The 22810-nt window shown below is 37.9% G+C and overlaps 3 protein-coding genes across 6 annotated transcripts; all 3 read left to right on the forward strand.

The window, feature by feature from the left end:
- Positions 1-544: 544 nt before the first annotated feature.
- On the forward strand, positions 545-2169 carry LOC126611499 (myb-related protein 315-like). The gene is made up of 3 exons (XM_050279795.1): positions 545-938; positions 1053-1182; positions 1333-2169. Exons 1-3 carry the CDS (start codon positions 806-808, stop codon positions 1925-1927), a joined length of 858 nt encoding a protein of 285 aa, XP_050135752.1. The 5' UTR covers positions 545-805; the 3' UTR covers positions 1928-2169.
- Positions 2170-10701: 8532 nt separating this feature from the next.
- On the forward strand, positions 10702-15532 carry LOC126611441 (peptidyl serine alpha-galactosyltransferase-like). The gene is made up of 8 exons (XM_050279733.1): positions 10702-11187; positions 11793-11963; positions 12399-12642; positions 12805-13005; positions 13277-13767; positions 13904-14068; positions 14211-14454; positions 14581-15532. The coding sequence occupies exons 1-8, from the start codon at positions 10871-10873 to the stop codon at positions 15235-15237; spliced, it is 2490 nt and encodes an 829-aa protein (XP_050135690.1). The 5' UTR covers positions 10702-10870; the 3' UTR covers positions 15238-15532.
- A 319-nt stretch (positions 15533-15851) lies between these two features.
- LOC126611442 (F-box protein At5g25290-like) lies at positions 15852-22810 on the forward strand. 4 transcript variants are annotated; one of them, XM_050279734.1, is made up of 6 exons: positions 15995-16244; positions 16346-16414; positions 16952-17013; positions 17689-17758; positions 18203-18400; positions 18616-20007. In XM_050279734.1, the coding sequence occupies exons 3-6, from the start codon at positions 16990-16992 to the stop codon at positions 19791-19793; spliced, it is 1470 nt and encodes a 489-aa protein (XP_050135691.1). In that variant the 5' UTR covers positions 15995-16244; positions 16346-16414; positions 16952-16989; the 3' UTR covers positions 19794-20007. The 4 variants fall into 4 exon arrangements, with proteins under 4 accessions (XP_050135694.1, XP_050135691.1, XP_050135693.1 ...); XM_050279737.1 differs by lacking the exons at positions 15995-16244; positions 16346-16414; positions 16952-17013; positions 17689-17758 and adding exons at positions 15852-15868; positions 17994-18066; positions 21946-22810 and having other exon boundaries at positions 18616-19057; XM_050279736.1 differs by lacking the exons at positions 15995-16244; positions 16346-16414; positions 16952-17013; positions 17689-17758 and adding an exon at positions 21946-22810 and having other exon boundaries at positions 17768-18400; positions 18616-19057.

Here is a 22810-nt window from a genome sequence, read left to right on the forward strand (position 1 = left end):
TCAGAACTTAACCATGTCATGTCATGTAGCCAACTTTAATTGATTCATGTTGGGAAGTTTTATACTTTGATTCAATGGTGAAGCATCTGTCTCTCTCTCTCCCCTCCCTCTTTCTCTCTCTAGATTTCGTATAAACAAAAGAGTTGCCTCCAACGACAAAAGTGGCCAGCATTCAAGCAATAAGGAAACTTTCAATCTCATTATTTTTTTAGGAAAACTAATGAAAATGGCTTGAAAACTTTGAGTTCTAATGATAAGGACAAAATAAAGGGTAAAGTGAATAGTACCAGGATTGAATTTTTAGTGAAAAAATGTGGTTTTTCGTTAAAGTGAACAGTACCGGATGCTTTTCGTTAAAATTCTTTTTTTTTTGTTTGCTTCACGATTAAAGCCAATGAGAGAGAGAGAGAGAGACTTAGGTTGTTAAAATTAAAAAAATAATCATTTGAATTCAATGAAGGTGACCCACGTCTGTTTTTTTTCCTCTTTAATTTTCTCACAAATAGGACTTTGTTTAATTTTGGGGTGGTGCCATTTTTATATCTAGTTAGACTGAAATGCTTTTTTCCAATTCAATCATTTATCTCCCCTCTCAAACAACAACGTTCTGATTTTTTAATGACTGAATGAACTGGCAAGGCATCTTTGCTTGGATTATAAGGCTCCCTTTTTAAGCTAGCCCTCCCACTTTATTGTCCACTTAGGAATTCAGGCTTTCTCACTTTTGCTGCTCGGCTGAGTTTTGTTTGGTTTTTTTTTTGTTTTGAGGAATCTCACCGGTACTAGAGAAATTTAGTTTGCGACAATGGGAAGACAACCTTGTTGTGACAAGGTCGGACTGAAACGAGGACCATGGACTATCGAGGAAGATCACAAGCTCATGAATTTTATTCTCAACAATGGCATCCATTGCTGGAGAATGGTACCTAAACTTGCAGGTATATATATACCACTATTTAATTTGCATTTCGATCATGATCTTGTAGATTTCCATTCCCTTCATCCCTTGCTCCGTCTCGATCCTCATCAGATAATTTTGTATGGTGATCTAGGGTTGCTGAGATGTGGTAAAAGCTGTAGGTTAAGATGGATCAATTATCTAAGACCAGACCTTAAGCGAGGTGCTTTTACTGAAGCTGAAGAGAATGAAATGATTCAACTCCATTCATGTCTTGGTAACAGGTACACAATTTGCCTACTTTTAATCTTCCATTTCCTTCTCTGAAATAAGTGTGATTAGTAGTGAGCCGTTGGTCTCTGAAATCTTGATATTAATGTCATGGCATGTGTACTAACTGATAGAGAGGGTGTTTTTAATATTTTTGTGTGCAGGTGGTCTAAGATTGCTTCACATTTTCCTGGTCGGACTGATAACGAAATCAAGAACCACTGGAATACCAGAATCAAGAAGAGGTTAAAGCACCTTGGCGTAGACGCTTTGACCCACAAACCAATTGAGGAAAAAGAAAGCACTGAAGAAAATAAAGAGACAATTACTCTACACTCAAACATTACTTCTTCATCGTCGGAAGAAGGACTACACGAGTCACCAAGCAATGGCTTGGAGGCTAAGATACTGCAGGATAGTTATGGAAATGAAGGGTTTCCAGAATCAGATGAGAAATTGCAGAATGAGGTTCAGTTAGCCCCGTTGGATGACACGAACGATATCTTGAAAAATTATGAAGTTTTTTGTGGAAGCTTGGATTTGGGAACATTGATGTTGAACCAAGGAATTACCAACACCAGCAGCATGTCTAATTCGTATAGTACTTCTTCGTTTTCGATCGAAGATTCTAACAACGCTTCGATTTCAATAGCGGAATCCATGCAGGAAAATTGTCGGCAACATTGGGTTGACACAGTCGATTCCATGCTGTCATGGGATGGTTTCAATAATCTCGAGCAAGACCTTTTTTTCTTTTGATCAAAACCGCCATTGATGAACATTATTTCCCATCACTCAAGCTACAAAATTGTTGCAACAGTTAAATCAGATGATATGATGATTTTGATTGAGAGTATTGCATTAATCAAATATGAAATTTCTAATTGTCTTGTGCTCAAGACTATGTTAATTTCATGTGTTTATCATTTGTAATTTCGACCGATATTGTAATCTAAACTACATGTAGAGGGTTTGTACCTGGGTGCTGCCGTCTTAGCCAACTTTACTACGTCTATGTCTGTTTTTTTTTTTTTAATGACGGAAGGAGGAGTAATATGTGGGAAAAATTAACCATGCAATTGCTTATTGTTTAGGTCGTGCTAATTAAGCACCGAGGATTAAGTGCAGTAGCTCTCAAGCTCTTATAGTGTATATATAGAAAGTGAAAGTTGTTATTAACACTCGAAAAAATCATTATACACTTCAAATATTTAAAATATAAATAATAAAGGAGTACAAAGTAACTTTTTTAAAGGGCAATAACAACTTCATTTCATATATAAGACTTTGATGCGTGTTATTTTTTTACTTAGTGACGCAGTACGAGCATAGAATCATACCAAAGTAAGCCTTGTAGAACAATGTTCTAGAATCCACCAGATTTTGGGAAAAAACCAAAAGGTTTATTTGAATACGTCTTGAATAATGATGATTACAATAGCAGTCATAGGGCTTAAATAGACTTAACTCGACCCTTGGAAAGTTCATGGGAGTTTTAAGGAATGTGAAAGAAGTAAATCGGACATAAAACGGAAAGTCCATTTTTTGTTACAAACTTTAAAATGCGGTTTTCGAAGCCTAAATGACTTCGGATGGATTCAATCCATTATATTTCACAATAAAGCAGTGAGTTTAAACTGGGATGCCGTGCTCTTTTCGAAAAGCATTATGCGCCCAAATGCTCGAACTCTAAATCTCTAACTTCCCCTTATGTCTTTTTGTCTTCCTTCGGTCCATTTCATCTTCAATTCACTCGGTCATGTGTTCTCCATCACTTAATTACGTGTGTGCATTGTGCGAGCAAAGTGCGCAATGAGTCGACGTGGAATCTTATGGTCTCCTCCCAACAAAAAAGGAGAATCATCTGAAGCCACTGCCGACGCTATTCAGTAATATTCGTCCTGGAAAAATACAGGACAGGATGCATATATTATAATTCAGTGTATGTTCAATGCAAATTAATGTATACTAATCTGTATTTTTAATTAGTATAATAAATTAAGGAAGTTGGATAGAATACCGGTTGGCATTAGTTCATCAGCTGACCCTATTACTTAGTATAAGAGTTCGTTTGAAAGTATTTTGAAAATAGCTGAAAGTGTTTTTGGTAAATTTTTTGAAACTAATCTTTATTAAAAATGCAAATAAATCCTGAAAAAACACTTAAAATTCTTTTAAAACCCAAAACGTTTTATCTAAAAACGCTTTCAATCGTATAAAAGTCATAGATTAGCATTTAATAAGTTGGTTGTTAGGGTTCTTTGATTCGATCATAAGATGGTCCACGTATGTTTGTCGTTCGTGTCATGATTCCACACATATATTTCATCAAATCTTAGCCAAAAGGCTGACAAAGGTATTATATTTTATTAAGTCACTAGCATCATCATCTTCAATTCTGAATATAAATACAACCAAATTGACAAAATAAATAAATAAATATTTCTTTGCACCAAAATTTAATAAGTATATTGTAACATCCCACATCGTTCAGAGGAGTAGATTCTCTAAGCTTTATATGTATATTCTCATCTCTACCTAGCACGAGGCATTTTGGGAGCTCACTGGCTTCGGGTTTCATCGGAATTCCGAAATTAAGCGAGTTCGCGCGAGAGCAATCCAAGTTCTCGTCTGAGTTCCCAGAAACAAAACCATGAGGGCGTGGTCGGGGCCAAAAGCGGACAATATCGTGTTATGGTGGAGTCGAGCTCGGGATGTGGTGGGGGCTCACGCTAGGATATGACATATATAAGCAAAACCAAACCATAGATATATTGGTGTATGGGACCTAATATATTGGTATAAGGGTAATGCTAGGAAGACCAACAATGTAGATCAAGTTTCGTAAATCATACAACGTGGTTATTGATGATTGATTTATTACTTAAGTGTTGATTAACACACTTACTTCTTATTAACATATCACATAATTTACAAATTTAGTCTAAAATATTGGTCTCGAGGATGCTGGCTGATCAGTTTCTTTATACTTGGTTTGGCCTAGGTTTGTTTTGTTTTGTTTCTTTGTTTCTAGCCAGGTGGTTCCAATTTTTACACTTAAATAGCTATTTATATTTTAAAAGAATAGAGTAACAATTGGAAAACTAAGTTTGTAACTAGATGTTTGGCACTTCTACGATTCCTCTTTGTTTTTCTTCTTTATAATTTTCCACTTTGTTTTATACCTTGACTCAATTGAAAGTTACAGGCTACTGATTTTAACACCTTTTTAATATACACACTAATGAGTATAAAAAATGAATCGTAACGCATAGCTTAAAGTTGATGTCACAGGACTCGATAATGGATATTCAGTATGGAATGCCTATGCTCAAAGTTCAAAATTTGGAATGCATATACCTAAAAGAGAATGCATATTTTTATTTTCAGTTTTCTCTCCCTCAATCCTTACAATAAACTCGAGATTCCGAGCTCCTGAGTTCGAATCCTACCATCCAATTGTATTCCGTGGCTTGTAGAAAGAAAAGGGAAAAAAAAATCCTCATGGATAGACCAAAATGCCTACAAACGATCTGAGCCCAACCGGCAAAGGTATTGTATTTTATTAAGTCACTAGCATCATCATCTTCAATTCTCAATATAAAGACAACCAAATTGACAAAATAAATAAATAAATATTGGTGTATGGAACCTAATATTGTATTTAATAAGTATATAAGCAAAACCAGACCATAGATATATTGGTGTATGGAACCTAATATATTGGTATAAGGGTAATGTTAGGAAAACAAACAATGTAGATCAAGTTTCGTAAGTTATACAACGTGGTTGTTGATGATTGAATTATTACTTAAATGTTAATTAACGCACTTACTTCTTATTGACACATCACATAATTCACAAATTTAGTCTAAAATGTTGGTCTGGTTGGCTGATCAGTTTATTTATACTTGTTTTTGGCCTAGGTTTGTTTTGTTTTGTTTCTATTTTTCTAGCCAAGTGGTTCTTATTTTCATACTTAAGTAGCTATTTATATTTTAAAAGAATTAGAGTAACAATTGAAAACTAAGTTTGTAACTAGATGTTTGGCACTTCTACGATTCCTTTTTGTTTTTCTTCTTTATAATTTTCCACTTTGTATGATACCTTGACCCAAACGAAAGTTACAGGCTACTGATTCTAACACCTTTTTAAAATACGCACTAATGAGTACAAAAAAAGAATCGTAACGCATAGCTCATAGTTGATGTCACAGGGTTCGATAATGAATATTCAATATGGAATGCATATACTCAAAATTCAATAATGAGTACTAAATTTGGAGTGCATATGCCTAAAAGAGAATGCATATTTTTATTTTTAGTTTTCTCTCCCCCAATCCTTATAATAAACTCGAGATTCCGGGCTCCTGAGTTCGAATCCTACCGCCCTATTGTATTCCGTGGCTTGTAGAAAGAAAAGGGGGAAAAAAAAACTAATGAAAATGGCTTGAAACTTTGAGTTTTAACGATAATGACAAAATAAATGGTAAAATGAATAGTATCATGATTTACTTTTTAGTGTAAAAATGTGGTTTTTCATTAAAGTAAACAGTACCGAGAGCTTTTCGTTAAAGTTCCCAAAAAATAAATCCTCATGGATAAACCAAAAGGCCTACAAATGATCAGAGCCCAATAAACCTGTTAGGCCAGGTCAGAGAGAAAGGCCCAGACAACGTTCATAGTCTCAAGTCACTAATACAAGATCATGTAAGACTCTCACTACATAGCCTTTCGGTTTGGCATGCCACAATGACGATAAATGCGTGAGCAATGATAGGTAGATCAAAATTGTAAACTACATGATGTGCCACGAACAGAAAATAAGTACGTTAATCAACACTTAATAATCCAATCATCAACCACCAAGTTATATGATTTACAAAATTTGGTCTAAATAATTGATCTCTCTAGCATTACCCTAAATGCATTCCACCTAAGTTATTCCTTTTCGTTTGTGGGAGGTCCATATGGTTTACTGACCATTCGTCATCAATTGAATACGTTTTCACTATCTTGCTAGCTCTCAAACTATCTTTGACATGTTATTCAGAATTTTCTCTGCGCCAACATGTTGATATCATAACTTAGCTGGTGTGAGTTCAAAAGATCTAATCTTGTGTTTCCACTCATCTATCAATTGATGCAGGTGATATCAGGGCGGCGTCACGCCGATATCATATCTTCGGAATCTGTAGGAAACTATATGGTATGGTACTTTTAAGCTCTGAATTTAACGACGGTTGCAAATTGTATATCGGAAGTGTTATGCGACCGTGACTGTGGAATAGATGGGTGGATGTTTCATGATTGTGTTTCGATGACTTGCATAACACGGGAATCTATTTGTGTGATTACTTGCATCATTTGGGAAGTAACAAGTTCAGCTAATGAGAGATTATGTCAAAGGGATGTGCTATCCACACATCCCTTTATACTTCTCACACACCTCTTGTTAATTTTTGTTCTTTAATATTCTTTAGTTCAGTCGATTCGACGACTGCAAATTAAGAGGGTGTGCATGAAATAAAAAAATGTATGTAAATAGCATACTCCTATGTCAAAATGCTTAACAAGTATGGGTTTAGATGCGATCCACCTACAAGAATGATTCTGGCTTTTGCTTCATTGCTCTTGAGAGAATTGAATACCAAACTAGAGGTAGTTTCGATTCCCATCGGTTTGGTTTTTGCCGAAACCAAAAACCTAACCATTTCATTTTACACCACTTCTTCTCCTCTTTCTCTTAATGCTAAGCTGTTGTAGCATTCCACACCTCCCCGCTCTCTCTCTCTCTCTCTCTCTCTCTCTCTTCTGCAACTTTCAAAGATGGCCTATGGATGAAGAAATTTTTCATTGTGTTAGGAAAATGACCCCTTACACTTGTCAAAGTGGTAGGAATTTTTTTAATTTTTTTAGAAATACAATGTAGGCCATTTCAATTAGTAGAGCAGCTTACTTAAGGTCCGATTTGGGCCTTTTCAAGCTTAACAAATGTCATTTTCAACAAGGTCCAACTCAGTAACAATATTGAATTCTTTTTTAAGGAATAATAATTAAATGAACTCTACATATGACAATCTACTGTACTGGCGAAAAGTAATAAAGTTTTGGCATAGTAAGGAAGAAACAATTCGTCCTTTTTATCTTTTAATTATCTGCTCTCCGTTGTATTGCCATTTGATTTATTTTTCCAATTAGAAAGAGAAATAAGTATTATTCATTAAGAAAAATACTATTTTACGTGTCACCAATCATCTAATTTGATTTACAAATGAAGGTGTAAAGATCATAACTCTAGTCTCCAAGGCAACCAAGCTATTTTGTTCACTTTGTTCTTGCTGGGGAAAGCAGGAGAGGTATTCTGCTCGTGCATGAAGTAGGCTGATCCAATGCAAACAGTACTAATTAAAATTCAAATGTCTTGATCGATCCAACCTGGCATTGGCACGTAAACGAGACTAAACACTAGAAAAAATATGTATAGATGAGGCATGCCCATTATTTAACGAAAATGTGGATAATCGAACCCCAAAATTTTCTTAATAAGTATAATGAATATGATAGCACATGTAGCAAACATTTTAGTATCATCCTAGTAAGTGTCACGCAATATCCATAAAAATGCATATGCCTAAAAGAGAATGCATATTTTTATTTTTAGTTTTCTCTCCCCCAATCCTTATAATAAACTTGAGATTCCGAGCTCCTGAGTTCGAATCCTACCGCCCAATTGTATTTCGTGGCTTGTAGAAAGAAAAGGGGGGAAAAAAAACTAATGAAAATGACTTGAAAATTTTGAGTTTGAACGATAAGGATAAAATAAATGGTAAAATGAATAGTACAATAATTGACTTTTTAGTGTAAAAAATGTGGTTTTTCGTTAAAGTGAATAATACCAGAAGTTTTTCGTTAAAGTTCCAAAAAAACAAATCCTCATGGATGTACCAAAAGGCCTACAAATGATCAAAGCCCAATAAGCCCGTTAGGCCAGGTCAAAGAGAAAAGGCCAGACAACGTTCATAGTCTCAAGTCACTAATACAAGATCGTGTAAGATTCTCACTACATAGCCTTTCATTAGCGGTTTGGCATGCCACGATGACGATAAATGCATGAGCTATGCTGGATAGATCAAATTTGTAAATCATACAATGTGCCACGAATTAGAAATAAGTACGTTAATCAACATTTAATAATCCAATTATCAACCAGCAAATTATATGATTTACAAAATTTGATCTAAATAATTGATCTCTATAGCATTACCCTAAACGTGTTCCACCTAAGTTATTCCTTTTCGTTTGTGGGAGCTCCATATGGTTTACTGACCATTCGTCATCAATTGAATACGTTTTCACTATCTTGCGCGCTCTTAAACTACCTTCAACATGTTATTCAGAATTTTCTCTGCGCCAACATGTTGATATCATAACTTAGCTGGTGTGAGTTCGAAAGATCTAATCTTGTGTTTCCACTCATCTGTCAATTGATGCAGGTGATATCAGGGCGGTGTCACGTCGAAATCATATCTCCGGAACCTGTAGGAAACTATAGGGTATGGTACTTTTAAGCTCTGAATTTAACGACGGTTGCAAATTGTATATCGGAAGTGTTATGTGACCGTGACTGTGGAATGGTTGGGTGAATGTTTCAGGATTGTTTTCGATGACTTGCATAACACGAGAATCTATTTGTGGGATTACTTGCATCATTTGGGAAGTAACAAGTTCAGGCTAATGAGAGATTAGGTCAAAGGGGTGTGCTATCCACACATCCCTTTATACTTCTCACACACCTCATGTTAATTTTTGTTCTTTGATATTCTTTAGTTCAGTCGATCCGACGATTGCAAATTAAGAAGGTGTGCATGAAGTAAAAAAATGTATGTGAATAGCATACTCCCATGTCAAAACGTTAACAAGTATGGGTTCAGGCGCGATCCACCTACAAGAAAATGATTCAGGCTTTTGCTCCATTGCTCTTGAGAGAATTGAATACCAAACTAGGGGTAGTTTCGGTTCCAACCGGTTTGGTTTTTAGCCGAAACCAAAAGCCAAACCATTTCATTTTACACCACTTCTTCTCTCTTTCTCTTTACGCTAAGCTGCTGTAGCATTCCACACCTCCCTGCTCTCTCTCCCCCTTCTGCAACTTTCAGAGATGACCTGTGGCTGAATAAATTTTTCATTGTGTCAGGAAAATGGCCAGTTACCCTTGTCAAAATGGTTGGATTTTTGTTTTTTCAGAAATACAATGTGGGCCTTTTCAATCAAAATTTGCCACGTAGTAGAGCAGCTTACTCAAGGTCTGATTTGGGCCTTTTCAAGCTTAATAAATGTCGTTGTCAACAAGGTCCAACTCAGTAACAATATTGAATTCTTTTTTAAGGAATAATAATTAAATGAACTCTACATATGACAATCTACTGTACTGGCGAAAACTAATAAAGTTTTTGCACATTCATGCAGGTTTGAATAGTAAGGAAGTGTTATAAAATTAGTGGATCAATAATGAATGCCCCCTCAAAGTTGTAGATACTTAGTAATAGTGAGTAATAGTGTTTGATACTTTCAAAAGTATCATTATTATATTTCAATGATTGTAGTTACGGAAGTCATTCTATAAATAAGCACTTCATCTGTTATTAAATGCACTACGAATGAAAGCAAGAGAAATAATATCAATATCCCTCCATCTCTTTATCTGCCATCCTTTTTGTGTTATAGCTACTAAAGTTATAGTGATATTTTGCACCTGCTTCGCTCCTATTCTTAAAAGTTACATCTCTAACTTTTATCTATTTATAACGGGAAGAAACAATTCGTCCTTTTTTTCTTTTAATAATCTACTCTTTGTTGTATTACCACTTGATTTATTTTTCCAATTAGAAAGAGAAATAAGTATTATTAATTAAGAAAAATATTATTATACATGTCATCAATCATTTGATTTGATTCACAAATGAAGGTGTAAAGTTCATAACCCTAGTCTCCAAGGCAACCGAACTATTCTATTCACTTCGTTCTTGCTGGATCTTCAAGCGGGTAGGTAGATTTGTTCTACAGTACCTTTAGTTCGTATCAGGAAAGCAGGGGAGGTATTCTGCTTGTGCATGAAGTAGGATGATCCAATGCAAACGGTGCTAGTTAAAATTCAAGTGTCTTGATCGATACAACCTAGCATTGGCACAAAGACGAGATAACACTAAAAAAAATCCGCATAGTTGACGCATGCCCATTATTTAAAGAAAATGTGGATAATTGAAGCCCAAAATTTTCTTAATAAGTATAATGAATATGACAGCACATGTAGCAAGCATTTTAGTATCATCCTAGTGACTAGTGAGTGTCACGCATTATCCATAAAAATGCACTTAACATCCAAAAAATGAAGTTGAAAGCTACGTTATGTCATAATCTGTGTCAAAAGACGCAAGAAATTTCGTACTATTAATTAAAAGTTAAATTAATCAATCACGTACTAACCAAAACCAATAATTTGGTTGAATAATATTTCCAATTAATTCAATGATTATTAAAATCCCATGTCGCACCAAATCTGTCAGTTACGTGTTCCCGGAGAGTGTACATGAACAACGCCAAAGCTCCGATTTTGACTTCCGACTGCATGATCTATCGGTCCATGAAAGTTCAGATCTCTGGCCTCGTACCCTTTTGAAATCGGACCTCCAATTGAGCTGCAATGGCCGGATTCTTGGTCTTGGTGGCGGCGGCGTTGGTGGGTCTGTGCATTGATGGCAGTTGGGTGTCGGAGGCGGGTCGGGAGGCTCCGGGAACGGCGGCAAGGAGGGTCCACACGCTGTTCTCGGTGGAGTGCCAGAACTACTTCGACTGGCAGACTGTCGGGTTGATGCACAGCTACCGGAAAGCCCGGCAACCTGGCCCGATTACCCGGCTCCTCAGCTGCACCGACTACGAGAAGAAGAAGTACAAAGGGATGCATTTGGCTCCCACTTTTGAGGTTCCTTCCATGAGCAGGCACCCAAAAACTGGCGACTGGTGAGCTCAAAAAAAAAAAAAAAAAAGGATTTTGTTTCTTAGTTTGATATAAAGTTTTGGATTTTGAATTCTGGGTTGGATTTAGGGGTGTATTCAATTGAGATTTTAATTCTTTTAATGAATCTAGGGGTATTCAATCAGGATTTTAAGGATTCTCTGAAATTCTAGGTGTATTCAATTAGAATTTTAAAATAGTTTATTAAAATCCTTAGAAATCCAGTTGTATTCAATTAAGATTTTAAAGAAGTTTATAACATTCCAGGTGTATTCAATTAGAAATTGATTTTAAAGAATTTGAGAAAGTTGAGGAATTAGAGGGAATTGGAGAGATTTCATAGTGTATTTTAAGTATCAACAAATCTCACCTCTTCCCATGAGATTTCGAGGGAATTGAATCAAAATTTTATATGGAATCTCTACAAATCAATTAAACTCCATAAAAATCCATGGATTTATAAATCCATTAAAATCTCTCACATTCTCAATTGAATACTCCCCTTAATTGTTCATTTAATATGATGGGTTTGGTTTAAATGGAAGGACTTTGTTTTCATTAATGCAGAAAATATTTTGATTAAATTTTAATTAAGATGCTAATTTTTCAGGTACCCTGCAATTAACAAACCAGCTGGAGTTGTGCACTGGCTTAAGCACAGTAAGGAGGCTGAGAATGTTGATTGGGTTGTGATTCTGGATGCTGACATGATTATCCGCGGGCCGATTGTTCCTTGGGAACTTGGTGCTGAGAAAGGCAAGCCTGTTGCAGCATATTATGGGTATATTACTGCTACGCCTTTTTTCCTTTCATGTATATTATACTAGATTTTAGCTGAGAACACATTGTATCAGACAAGAACATTGTGAATGCCATTTGAATTCCCCATGATCGGTCGTACCTTGAGTACGTTTATGTAGGCAACCTATGTTAGTTTGGAATGAGAGGCTAGTTAAGTAGAGTTGCAGTTTGTACCTGACACGGTGACACCATTTGGTGGTCGAAGTGAGGGATATTCTATGTTATTGGTCAATCACTCATAGGAGAAGAACAAGATCTTGTCAATTTCATAAAATGCAGAGATTTCTTTTCTGGCATTTGAAATAATAACTTTATGGATCTTTTCTTTTGATGGGTTTATGAACAGTAAATACATTTTGCATTTGTAGGGACTGTGGCTATCAGCATATATTCGTATAATGAATTTCTCCTTCAGGTACTTGGTTGGATGCGATAATCTTCTCGCTCGACTGCACACAAAGCACCCTGAACTCTGCGATAAAGTTGGTGGGCTTTTGGCCATGCATATAGATGATCTTCGAGCATTGGCACCCGTGTGGCTTTCGAAAACAGAAGAAGTGCGGGAAGATAGAGCTCACTGGTCAACTAATATAACTGGTGACATCTATGGGAAAGGATGGATCAGTGAGATGTATGGATATTCTTTTGGTGCAGCAGAGGTAAGCTTATTTTCATTTTTCTCCCTTAAATTAGTATATCCTTTAGTAAACTATAATGTTGGATGTTTTACAAACTTTCAATCCTTTACATTTGAGCGTCTTCTTTCGGTGTGTGCGCGTTTTCTTGTTAATTGGTATTGGTTTCCTTATTTCCCTTTTCAGGTAGGTCTTCAGCACAAAATAAATAATAACTTGATGATCTACCCAGGCTATACTCCACAAGAGGGTGTTGTGCCTATTCTTCTTCACTACGGCTTGTCATTTAGCGTAGGGAATTGGTCTTTTAGAAAATTAGATCACCACGAGGACGCTATTGTTTATGACTGTGGCCGACTCTTTCCTGAGCCTCCATATCCAAAAGAGGTATGTGAGAACTTTTCTTATTTAAGAGAAGCCTGTACATTTTTTTGTTGTGGTAAATACCTGTACTTTTACTTTATGGTGTATGTCTGCATAAATTATCCCACTGCTAAAACGCAATTGCTTGGATAGGGCATACTTGGAAATACTGAATGGAATGCTCATTTGGGTTTTGTTATGAACCTGTATTTAAATATTTTTTTCTTCGAAACGTCAAAATTCTGTACAGGGAAGATCATGTTCAAGGTCTTGAATTTATTCTTTCTGTATCCAGGTAAATATGATGGAACCTGATAAAAATAAAAGGCGGGCTCTTATGTTGAATTTAGAGTGCATTAACACTTTAAATCAGGGTCTTTTACTACAACATGCAGCAAATGGTTGCCCAAAGCCAAAGTGGACAAAATACACGAGCTTTCTGAAAAGCAAAACTTTTGCCGAACTGACTCGGCCAAAACAGCTGACTGCTGCTACTTTACGATTCGAGGAGCCAGTACATGTTGTACAGGAAGTGCAGCAGGAGGTTGTCAATGAACCTGGAAAGCCATATCCAAAAATCCACACCCTTTTTTCTACAGAATGCACCCCTTACTTTGATTGGCAGACTGTAGGACTTGTCCACAGTTTTCACCTGAGTGGCCAGCCTGGAAATATCACACGATTACTCAGCTGTACGGATGAAGACTTGAAGCAATATGCTGGGCATGATCTGGCTCCCACCCATTATGTTCCTTCCATGAGCCGACATCCATTAACGGGTGATTGGTAAATCTTTTTCTTCAAGTGTTTTCTTTCCATCTTATAGTTTATTCTTGGTGGTGGTTTAATGTTAATTTCAGCATCGACATCCTATCTCCCTATCTTTAAGAACCAAAGATCATTCTTTTGGTCTATCTACCAGGTATCCTGCAATTAACAAACCAGCTGCAGTCCTTCATTGGCTCAATCATGCAAATACGGATGCAGAATACATAGTGATTCTTGATGCTGATATGATCTTGAGGGGTCCAATTACCCCATGGGAATTCAAAGCAGCACGTGGCCGACCAGTTTCGACTCCCTATGGGTAAGCAATCTGACTGTTCATTCTTACTTATCATTTTATGGTTGGTATCTCAGGACCCAGAATGTAATTAGGGGTCCAGATTTCTAGTTTCTAGTTGTATAATCCATATGAGGACTAATTTTTCCTAATCTGTATATGGTAGCTATCTTATCGGCTGTGACAATGAGCTTGCAAAACTCCATACTCGACATCCTGAAGCCTGTGACAAGGTTGGGGGTGTTATCATCATGCATATAGATGATCTTAGAAAGTTTGCTCTACTGTGGTTGCACAAAACCGAGGAAGTCCGGGCAGACACAGCTCATTATGCCACAAATATCACTGGAGATATATATGCATCTGGTTGGATCAGTGAGATGTATGGTTACTCATTCGGGGCAGCAGAGGTAAATTGTTCTGCTGTGTAAAAAAGTGCTTCAGTATTTACCCTGAGCATCATCAACATTATTTATGAAAGTGTTTCAGTGCTGTTATGTGATAATGATTCTATTTCCCTCTGTTTTTCCGTGCAGTTGAAACTACGGCATCAAATAAGCAGCGAGATACTGATATACCCGGGGTATGCTCCTGCACCAGGCATCAAATACAGAGTATTCCACTACGGTTTGGAATTCAAGATTGGAAACTGGAGCTTTGATAAAGCAAACTGGAGGAATGTTGATGTGGTTAACAAGTGCTGGGCCCAGTTTCCAGACCCACCCGACCCTTCAACACTCGACCAGACCGACAAGAACAAACTGCCGACAGATCTACTTAGCCTAGAATGCATAAGGACACTAAATGAAGCGTTACACCTTCATCACAAGAGAAGGAACTGTCCCGATCCAAACTCAGATGCAGCAGAACAAGTTGTAGTATCAAGGAAACTTGGTAAGTTGGAAGGAAGTTTTGGCCTAGGAAGCAACCGTGTCCAAACAGATCATTCCGAGGAGATTCCAGAACCTACATTGACTGATGGGATGTTTAGTTCTGTGAGGTTCTTGGTTATTGCTCTATGGGCATTCTGTGGCTTGGGCTTCTTGACGATTGCGTGGGTGCTGTTTTCAGGTCGTAAAGGGAAAGGTAAAAGAGGTAAAAGTTATAGAATTAAGAGAAGAAATTCTGGTACAGGATTTATGGATATTAGCAGCCGTGATAGGCATTTACGTGGAGTTGAAGTACCTTTATGACATTCTCTTGTGAGGTAAATTCAAAAACTCCATCAAAAGTTGAGACCGAGTTTGCCTTTGCCACGAGTAATGTAGTGACCAAACTCGTCCATACGACATTACATTTGCTAAGGCAGGCAAGTTTCAGTTTTGAAGAAAACAGAGTCGTCGTCGCAACAGTTCTTACGAAATGCTAGTTTAGGGTTTTGTTTGAGAGGAAGAGGAGAGGCTGTGTGGTAATTTCGATTTTTGATATAACTTTGTATTTTACTTATTCTTTCCCATATGAAATCGTATACGCATATTTGGTTGCTGATTTCGCATGGCGTTTCTTCCTTCTGTGCATAAGTTCTGTCTTCTTTTCGTATTTAAATCGTACACATGCACTTGAAGTTCTGAATTTGATTCCTCCATCCTCAATATCGATTTTACAAAAAAGAAACACACATTTAGTTATGCTATTCATGTTATATTGTAAGATTGTTAAGATTCATGCAAATGCGTTTTCCTCCGTATCCTTCAACCATAATGTCATTGGCTCCATAAATGTCACATGTTATTGATCCCTGACAAATAAAGAGAGAGATTAGAGAGGATAGGTAAATTATCTATTAAACCGTGAAATCTCTTCTAAGAAAGGGTTTGAGAAAGCCCGTCTGTAACATCTCACCCCTATTTTATTTAAAAATGGTTTTTAATTCTTAATTGGTGTGCCCAAGGGGCCACCTTCTGTTTTTGTGTCCCCCATTCCCGTCACTCTTCCTTCTCTCTCTGTCCCTCCCCCGTGATTCGTGAACTCCCTTCTTTCTTCTTCTTCTTTTCTGTTTTCTTTTCTTCCTTCTTCTGTCTGTCTCTCGGCTCTCTCTCTTCCCCTGGACTCACTAGGACTGAGTCACCATCGAAGAGAGGCTCGCAACAAACCCCGGACCCTGCCCTGCGAGTTCGACGACACGGAGTAAGCTCCGGCGAGCATCGCCCCTTTCGAGGCAATTTTCGGCCAAACTACGGCGAGTTGGCCGGCGTACAAGGTATCAATCTCTTCGTCTCGTCAAGTACTACAACTTTCCTTTTTGTTTCACCCAATTTAGTTGAGTATTGAAGAAGTTATACTCATTTGAATCTTACCCAGTTTCCGGCGAGTCCGACGGCTTTCGAGGCGTTTTCCGGTCAAACCACGGCGAGTTAGACGTCGTGTGAGGTACCATTCTCTTCGTCTCTTCAAGGGCTATAACTTTCGTTTTTGTCTCGCTCGATTTCGTTAAGTATTGTTAAAGTTATGGCCGTTTAAAGTGGGATGGTTTTCCGGCCGAATTTCCGGCCTTCTCTCCCATTGGATCCGGCGACCCACCAAAACCCAAGGCCTTTGGGCCTTCCTTGCCGAGCCCAACCCTCTTGGTTGTGAGGCCTTTGGGCCTTTGTGTGTGTGTGTGTTATGAGGGCTTGCCTTGTGCAGCCCGTGTGTGTGTGTGTGTTTTAGGGTTGTGTAGTGTGTGAGTGTGTGTGTGTGTGTTGTGTGTGTGTTTGGGCTTAGGCCCAAACCACCCATTTTCACCCTAAACCCTTTATAACCCAAATCCTTTAAAACCCTAAACCCATCCAATTCCAAATTCCCTATTTTATTTAATTCAAACCCTTCTTAGAGTAATTCGACGTTCTGGATCCGTTCCCAACGTCCGTTTTCCCAAATTCAATTGCTATTATATAGTTTTATTAATTGGACCCTTTATGTGCTTAGGGGCAATATTGGTGACGTTTTCTTGTTCGTTAGTTTGCATGACTCTTCGGCGGCTAAGTACTGTGAGTGGACCCCTTCTAAAATGCATGTTTTATAGTAGAAATGCATACATAAAAAGCATGATTTGATGATTACGTTTTATGAAACGTTTTGTGAGATAACATGCTTATTGAGGTTACTTTAAATTATTACTATTTTTCCTATAACCCGTGTTCTTATAGAATATCTGATGGATGACGATATGATATTTAGAACATGTTTCGAACACCTCTTTATAGTATAGATGATGGATGACTTTATACTATGAAGTTGTTTTTCAATATATATGTTCAATGGTTTTGTACTTACCTAGTGGTCATTTCCGCTACGGGACGTAGGGATAGATTCCGGTCCGTCCCGGGCGACGGTTTGGTGTTGGCATAGGGCCTGGAGTGTGTTTCCTCTGGCTATTTAGCACAGGGACGGGGAGCCGGCATGGGGCCTGAAGTGTATTTTCCTCTGACTGTCTGCTCAGAGACGGGGAGCCGGCATGGGGCCTGGGGGTTATCGGACAATTCACTAGTGATTATTATATATGAGTTATGATTTGAGATACTGCACATCATGCTAGGTTTCGGAAAACCTATGTTCATCATTATATATTTGTTTTCATAAACTTGGGGGTTAGTACGTTGATAACTGTTTTGTTATATTTATATCAAATTGGTCCACTCATGTTTGTTTTGCACCCCCTTCAGGATTTAGGATCGAGGCATACAATCCCGGCATCCAGGCACTTCCGCTTCAGTATCTTCGAGTCCTCTCGGTGTAGGACCCATTTATTTGTTCATCTAATTTCATATTATTTCCTTTAGTGTTCTAATTAGTTGTATGCTTTGAACACGTTCCTTAAATGCATATTCCTTATTTTTTTACATTTATAAGTTTTATCTATCCTTTATTTTCAGCAATTACACTCAATAAATGGCTTTCGTCACCCTTGGGTGTCGGCCAGCACGTGACCATCCCGATGTCCCGAGAATATCGGGATCGGGGCGTGTCACCGTCTCCTCGGCCCAATTTGCTTGGATAAGAATAATCCTAACCAAACTCAATTGCTTGGAAGCCAAGTTAAGGTCTATCATGCTTCTAGGGTTCTACCATTACAATTACATTCAAAGCAAGTACTAAAGAACTGAGCAGCCATCTAGTGCGTAGGCTCTCTCTCTCTTTAATTTACTCGTATAATTTGATTTTGAATTGGATAACTAGACATGTTTGAGAAGAAGGAGAGAAGGGGAAGCGACATCAACCAATTCAAAATGGCGCCGCAGGAGATGAACAAGGACTTCGATCTTCCTGGCGAGGAGAAGGAAATTGGCAGGCAGGGCCTGGAGAAGAAGAAGAAGAAGAAGCGAAGGTTCACTGAAAACCTTGGTGTCATGGCGTCAAGTTCTGGAACTGCTACAGGTATGCTTTTCTTCTTGGTTCTTTCATACACAAATTCTGGTTAGTTCTTTTTAGGTTGTAGTTCATGTTTTAGTCTTGTTTACTAATTCACTGCTAACACAACGTAATTCCCTCTTTACTATATACGTACTAACGTTCAGAAATTTTGAAAATTTCATTTAATTAGTTTTTTAAGTTGCTTTTGAATTGGGATTGATTGCAATGGCTATGGTTAGTTGTGGAGGGATGTTGGCAGACACCACCTTTGGATTTCATGGAGAATATCGTACGTCGCCTCGACTTGCTTGATCGGGTTCGCTTAAGCGTCCTCTGCAAGTACTGGAGTTCAATTGCTATGCGAAGGGACATCCGCAGTACTGCTCCACCATTTCCCTGGTTAGTACTCGCTCAACGTAGTTCCGACTACTTAGAGTTCTCCATCCCATCTGAGGGTAAAGTTATCAAGATAGATTTGCCTAAGCGAAATCAAGGGCGGTTTCATAGTTCCTGCAAAGGTTGGTTGATTATGGTGAAGGGAAAATCCATATTTCTACTAAACCCTATTTCAGGAGACAAGCAAGAACTTCCTTCCTTGAGAAATATCCCATCTCTCCACAGAATGTACGGTGGAAAACCTGCTCAATTTCTTCATGAAATTGCACTATCCGGTTCAAATACCTCAGAATGTACGGTGGCAGCGATTTTTTCTTCTAAGGAAATTGGTGTGTGCAGACCGGGAGAAAAAAGTTGGAGCATCTTCTCGATGTTGGATGATAGAAAAGGTTCTCCTTTACAACTGTTGTTTTCGTCTTGTGGCATGCTATACGTATTGGTAAAAAACAATGAGATTGAGAATGGAGGTGTTTTAACTCGCATGTTACGCTTCGGAGATGGTGATGAGCTGCAACTGAAGTTGGTTTATGACAAAACAGAAAAATCACGGAAAAATTCATTCCAAGGGAGGGGTCTGAATGCCTTCTTGAGGATCATCATCGAGGACAAGTCATATTTGGTAGAATCGACAACCAGCAATGAAGTCTTGTTGATTCATCAGTTTAAAAATCAAGAAGTGACTGATTGCGGTCGAAAAACAAGGACTCTTGATTTCTTAGTTTACAAGATTGATCCGGAGAATGACAAAAGCTTTATCGAGTTACAGAGTTTGGGAAACCAAATATTATTTGTATCAAGCCGAGGTTGCTCGTTGTCCTTTCCAGCGAGTAATTCCAAAGGGTTGAAAGTGAATTGCATTCATTTTGTGGAGTTAAGAGTAGGGCACACCTTGTTTGGCCTTGACTATCGTTCTGGTACCGGTACAAGCCGCGTCTTCTACTTAGATGGTCGGAAATCTGAAAATTCTGCAAATTCAGAAATGTGGGGACTGAGTTGGTGGAGTCCAACAAGTTTATGGTAGCTTAGAGTTCTTCCTTTCTGTTTCAGTGCATGCAGTGCTTCTTCTTTCTTCGTTTTGCAAAGAGTTATATTACTCCAACAATTGTACTAGTTAATCTCAAGTTCCTAATTTTATGATGTTCCAGTGGCTTGGTGAGCCAAAATTTGTACCTCATATAGAAATATAGCCATGATTTTTCCGATGTTGGATGATAGAAAAGAGTCTCCTTTATCCCTATTGTTTTCGTCATGTGGCATGGTATACGTATTGGTCAAAAACGATGAAATTGAGAGTGGAGGTGTTGTAAGTTGCGGATAATTCCAAAGGGTTGAAAACGAATTGTATTCATTTTGTAGAGTTAGAAGTAAAGCAAAGCTTGTTTGGTCTTGACCATCCTTTTGGTACTGGTACAGCAAGTTTATGGTAGCTTACAGTTCTTCCTTTCTGTTTCAGTAGTGCATGTAGTGGTAGTAGTAGTACTTTTTTCTTCATTTGCAAAGAGTTATATTATTGCAACAATTGCAATAGTTAGTCTGATGTTCTTAATTTTTTTTATGTTCCAGTGGATTGGTGATCCAAAAGGATATCTTTATTGCTTTATAATATTTTACCAGACTTAGGTACTATGACGACATGTTATGTCATAAGATTGTTATTATTCGTCCAAATGAGTCTGCATGTCACTATCAATGAAGAGAGAGAAGTGAGACTGAAATAAATAACGAGTTACATTTTCACAACCATTGTATTAATTCTTTTAGTTTTCATATGATTCGTATTACCTCTCACACCGTTTTTAATTTTTATGCATTAATCTTCTTCCATTCAATTGATCTAACGACCTGAAATTGAGAGAGATGTGTGAGAGGTAAAAATTGGTATGTGAATAGCACCACCCTATTAATCATATAAAAATTTATCAAGTTGGAATTGGAGTTGCCTAGCGAGATGAAGGGTAGTTTCTTAAATCTTCCAAAGGTTGATGATTATAAATCAATGTCATGGCTTCACTACAACAATCGTTTGTCCACAAGACAAAGAAACCTAGATCAAATCAAATCATATCAATCCTTAATGAAATCACATCAAATTACTAATTAAATCAAATATCTAAAATACTTTCCTTTGTATTTTTCAGCCGAAAAGCCCGTCTACTCAGCCCAATTTGCCTCCGCCACTTATTTGGGCCAAAATTTCACTAAGCCGCTCTAATTTTGGATCCTTGTTTTTCTCAAGGGGATTGAGTCGAATAAAGATTTTCCATGAAATCAGGATGGGATCGAAAGACACATTGAATAAGAATCCTAACTAGGTCAAACTCATTTGCTTGGAAGCCAAGTTAAGTCTAGCGTCAATAGCGGCCCAAACAAACATAGGGTTCTGCTAAATACATGCAAGAACCAGCCAAAAGGTCCTTGCTAGTGCGTAGGCAGGAGAGAAAGGGAAGCGACATCAACCAATTCAAAATGGCGCCGCAGGAGATGAACAAGGACTTCGACCTTCCCGGTGCGGAGAAGGAGATTGGCAAGCAGGGCCTGGAGAAGAATAAGAGCCTCAAGGTCAAGGACATCCCCAAGAACGGCAACGAGGTTCAAGGTAATTCCATCTTTAATTTATCTGTACCTTTTTTTGAAAATTTCATTTTTGGAATTGGGTTTTTAAGTTGTTTTGGATTGGGATTGATTGGAATGGCTATAGTTGTAGAGGGATGCTGGCAGAAACCACCTTTGGATATAATGGAGAATATCATATCTCGCCTCGACGTACTTGATCGGATTCGCTTAAGCATCCTCTGCAAGTACTGGAATTCGATTGCTATGCGAAGGGACATCCGCAGTACTGCTCCACCATTTCCCTGGTTAGTACTCGCTCAACGTAGTTCCGACTACTTAGAGTTCTCCATCCCATCTGAGGGTAAAGTTATCAAGATAGATTTGCCTAAGCGAATTCGAGGGCGGTTTCATAGTTCCTCCAAAGGTTGGTTGATTATGGTGGAGGGAAAATCCATATTTCTACTAAACCCTATTTCAGGAGACAAGCAAGAACTTCCTTCCTTGAGAAATATCCCATCTCTCCACAACCTTGAAGAAGAGGATGAATTTGATTCGTATCATGTTGGGGGTGGAAAACCTCCTCAATTTCTTCGTGAAATTGCACTATCCAGTTCAAATACCTCAGAATGTACGGTGGCAGCGATTTTTTCTTCTAAGGAAATTGGTTTGTGCAGGCCGGGAGAAAAAAGTTGGAGCATCTTCTCGATGTTGGATGATAGAAAAGGTTCTCCTTTACGCCTATTGTTCTCGTCTTGTGGCATGCTATACGTATTGGTAAAAAACAATGAGATTGAGAATGAAGGTGTTATAACTCGTATGTTACGCTTCGGAGATGGTGATGAGCTGCAACTGAAGTTGGTTTATGACAAAAAAGAAGAATCACGGAAAAATTCATCCCATGGGTGGGGTCCCAATGCCTACTTGGATGTCATCATCGAGGACAAGTCATATTTGGTAGAATCAACAGCCAGCAATGAAGTCTTGTTGATTCATCAGTTTAAAAATCAAGAAGTGACTGATTGTGGTCGAACAACAAGGACTCTTGATTTCTTAGTTTACAAGATTGATCCGGAGAATGACGAAATCTTTATCAAGTTACAGAGTTTGGGAAACCAAATATTATTTGTATCAAGCCGAGGTTGCTCGTTGTCCTTTCCTGCAGCGAGTAATTCTAAAGGGTTGAAAGTGAATTGCATCCATTTTGTGGAGTTAGGAGTAGAGCAATGCTTGTTTGGTCTTGACTATCGTTTTGGTACTGGTACAAGCCGTGTCTTCTACTTAGATGGTCAGAAATCTGAAGAATCTGCAAATTCAAAAGAGTGGGGACTGAGTTGGTGGACTCCAACAAGTTTTTGGTAGCGTAGAGTTCTTCCTTTCTGTTTCAGTAGTGCTTGCAGTACTACTTCTTTCTTCGTTTTGCAAAAAGTTGTATTATTACAATAATTTCCACCTCTTATATTTTCAGAAAGTTTCTTGTTTGTCCAA

This window comes from Malus sylvestris, chromosome 17 (assembly GCF_916048215.2).
Source record: "Malus sylvestris chromosome 17, drMalSylv7.2, whole genome shotgun sequence".
In the NCBI taxonomy this organism is placed as follows: Eukaryota; Viridiplantae; Streptophyta; class Magnoliopsida; order Rosales; family Rosaceae; genus Malus; species Malus sylvestris.